General features: G+C 36.9%; 1 protein-coding gene across 1 annotated transcript in view; it reads right to left on the bottom strand.

Annotated features, from left to right (window-relative positions):
* Window positions 1-250: 250 nt before the first annotated feature.
* Window positions 251-3,676, bottom strand: part of mis18a (MIS18 kinetochore protein A) — a 15,585-nt gene continuing 12,159 nt past the window's right edge. Inside the window, exons 4-5 of the mRNA XM_043701206.1 lie at window positions 1,607-1,706; window positions 251-826 (exon numbers count right to left, since the gene is read on the bottom strand). Coding sequence (XP_043557141.1) covers window positions 746-826; window positions 1,607-1,706 — 181 coding nt within the window. The 3' untranslated portion in view covers window positions 251-745. The remainder of the gene's footprint in view (window positions 827-1,606; window positions 1,707-3,676) is intronic.

Here is a 3,676-nt window from a genome sequence, read left to right as displayed (position 1 = left end):
CAGTGTTTAATATGAAATTAATTAAAACAGGTTAACATGTCTTTTTTACTGTTGGTCAATACAGTCACATTGTGCATGAAACTCAAATAAGTATTTCAATATACTCGCAGATTACTCAAAATTAAAAAGTAATTATAAACTGGGGTAATCTTACTTCTAACAAGGGGATTTCAAAACTGCACTCATTTCATTCAAAATGAAATTGGAAGATAAATATTGTAGAATGTATATAATTAAACAGTAGCTTGCATGGATCAAAATTATACAATACAGCTTTATTTTTCAGATTAATATGATCACACGTTTCCAAAACAAGAGAACCATAATTAAAACAATTCCATGATGACAGTTATGGAGCAAGGTGAAATGGTTAGAGACTGCACTTTAAACTTTAATTAGAAACAATAATTATATCAACAGTTAAATTTTACACAGGATGTATCTTACAAGTGATAATTTTGATTAATTGCAATTTTTATCTTTTATGCACAGCTTAGGACTAAGAATTGAAATTAAAGTTCAGAAGTTAGAACAATGCATAACATATAAAATATTTGACAAACATGAGCTAAGGTTTGAATTTAGACAACAAAGTCAGCATACAACCAGACACAGGAAGAAAGAAAACAACTTCCTCAAAGATTGCTTGTAATGAATTAATTCTGAGTGTGGACATCTGCCGTCTGCTCATACCTTCAATATGAGGCATCTATATTATAAATTTTGAATGTCATACTTGTCAGAATTATTCTTTATTCTGCAATGATTCTATCTTTTCTTCAACAGCAGCAAGTCTTGCGAGCATTAGATCCAGCACAGTTTGTGACTGTTGGAAGGAAAGTTAGATTAGATTAGATTAGATTACTTTACAGTGTGGAAACAGGCCCTTCGGCCCAACAAATCCACACCGACCCGCCGAAGTGTAACCCACCCCTACCCCTACATTTACCCCTTACCCGGAGGAAACCCACGCAGACACAGGGAGAACGTGCAAACTCCACACAGTCAGTCGCCTGAGGCGGGAATTGAACCCGGGTCTCTGGCGCTGCGAGGCAGCAGTTCTAACCACTGTGCCACCGTGCCGCCCACGAAATTCTCTCATAAGGTTCAGCAATATAAAAATAACAAAGAGCAACATCCAGAAATAAAAGCAGCATTATTTCTTGTCACAGAAATTAACTATTTGAGAAACTGATACTAAAAGAATAATCTAAAATTAAACTGAATGAAAATCTGTGCATATCAATAGGAATATTCCTTTGCTTTTTGTACAGTACCTGTGATAGTATACGTTTACCCCTAAAGGTTAACTGATCATTTAGTTTTTTAGGTGATACAAAGAAATAGTAATTAGAAGAATCCTTTGTCAAGTTAAACTTTATTACTAAACAGATGCAATTAATGTCTAACACAATAAAATGCAAGTTCCAAATGCATATTGTAGAACCTGAATTTCAAAATTATTCCTCAACAATCTAATTTGAAAATAATGTGAATCATTTTTTAAAAAGTAACTGATAGAAAAGCAAAATTTAAGTTCAAATCAACAAAAATAAATCTACTGAAGATAACCTTAAGCTGAATATCCAATCACATCAGAAACTACCTTTGTCAATTCTTCAAGAACTTCAACTTGAGTTTCTAAGACAACTGGCTTTTTCTTCTCATCTACAAATTCTGCTTTCATGGTGGAGCCAAGGACATAACTAATAAAATGAAGCAAAGATGACAGTGTACAATTTGATAAACAAAACAGAATGTTCTTCATGGATATGGAGTTATCTTTGACACAGTTGCAACATTCTAGCTTAAATCCAGGGTTAAGAACCAGAGATGAACAACATGCTATTAGGTAGGTCAGTAGAAAGGAGAAAATTCATAACAGCTTTCAAACATGACATTAACCAGACTGTGATAAGAAACATTGGTTAGACCACTTTTGGAAAACTGCATACAATTCTGATCTCCCTGCTATAAAGGAGGATGTTGTGAAACTTGAAAGGATTTACAAGGATGCTCTCAGGGATCGAGGCTGAATAGGCCTGGGGGGAGTGGGGGAGGTGAGGAGTTTGGACTGTGGTGCCATGTGATCCGCTGCGAGGGTTATAAATGTAATTTCACTGAGAAGATGCAAAAAAAGAGAAATGCTGAAATAAAGGTTGTATTAATATTTGGGTTGGAAAAGGAAAGTTTCAATGTAAATCGTGCCATGCTGACAAGTCTTTGATGTTTAAAAATTTTGGTTTGTTAAAATGCTGGTTCAGAAAATCCTTTTAAGTAACTGTTTTACCTTGTTTGAATAGGATCTCAATTCAATGTGTTTTGTGAGTTATGTAATGGGGCAGATTTTGTTTTTACATTGAAATTGTACAACAATTGCTTGAAAAGTGAAGGAGCTAACAACAACATTTTTTGTCAGTGGCCTTCCTACGGACATTAAACCAAGTGAGTTTTGTTGCCTTTCGATCATTTAAGGGATATGAAGGTTCATTGATCAAGCTCACATCATAATAGCCAGTTGGCTTTGTTACATTTAACAGCAAGCAGGAGCAGAAACAACAAAGAATGCTGCATTCACCTAGCCTGCAGCTGCAGCTGCTGCACTGCACACTCAGATGCGCTGGTATCCTCCATCTGAAGCATCTTCTGAACGATGGAAGTCTAGTCAGCTTTAAGTATTTAACTGCCCTTACCCAAGAATTCAGATTTCTCCGTGGAGTGCTGTGCAAGGTCAGACGGAATTTTGTTTTCAGGTTGGACTTTACTGAAGGAGAATTTAGAGAACTGACTCATTTCCACTCAACTTGGAGGGGATGGAGTGTGGATTTAAGAACTTTACTGGTGAATTCTTTCCACATGGGATGATTCTTCAAATTCTATTTATTGTAATGGACTAATAATTTTGTTGTTATAATAATTGTATGCTCTGTGTCAATAATTTGCTTAAATATTGGCTGTCAGAGTCTTATGAAAGCTGGTAGTGCCATCTAGGTGGTTATCATGAAATGATAATGGAAGGAATGAGAATGTGTATAGGGTATGAGCAGCTAGGGAAAGAGCTACGTTTTGTGAAACAAAAGGTTCAGGATGTAGGTTTGCTCACTGAGCTGGAAGGTTCAATTTCAGACGTTTCATCACCATACTAGGTAACATCTTCAGTGAGCCTCCAGATGAAGTATTGCTGATGATTCCTGCTTTCTATTTATATGTTTGGGATTCTTTGGGTTGGTGATGTCATTTCCAGTTTTTTCTCAGGGGTAGTAAATTGTGTCCAATTCAATGTGTTTGTTAAGAGTTGCAGTTGGAATGCCATGCTTCTAGGAATTCTCATGTTTGTCCAACCCGTCCATGCCAACCAGATATCCCAACCCAATCTAGTCCCACCTGTCATCACCTGGCCTATATCCCTCCAAACCCTTCCTATTCATATACCATTCCAATTGCCTCTTAAATGTTGCAATTGTACCAGCCTCCACCACATCCTCTGGCAGCTCATTCTATACCCGTACCACTCTCTGTGTGAAAAAGTTGCCCCTAAGGTCTCTTTTATATCTTTCCCCTCTCACCCTAAACCTATGCCCTCTAGTTCTGGACTCTCCGACCCCAGGGAAAAGACTTTGCCTATTTACCCTATCCATGTCCCTCAATTTTGTAAACCTCTATAAGGTCACTCTTC

This window comes from Chiloscyllium plagiosum, chromosome 12 (assembly GCF_004010195.1).
Source record: "Chiloscyllium plagiosum isolate BGI_BamShark_2017 chromosome 12, ASM401019v2, whole genome shotgun sequence".
NCBI classification, from domain to species: Eukaryota; Metazoa; Chordata; class Chondrichthyes; order Orectolobiformes; family Hemiscylliidae; genus Chiloscyllium; species Chiloscyllium plagiosum.
The sequence above is the reverse complement of the archived record's forward strand: the minus strand, read 5'-3'. Positions and strand labels throughout refer to the sequence as shown.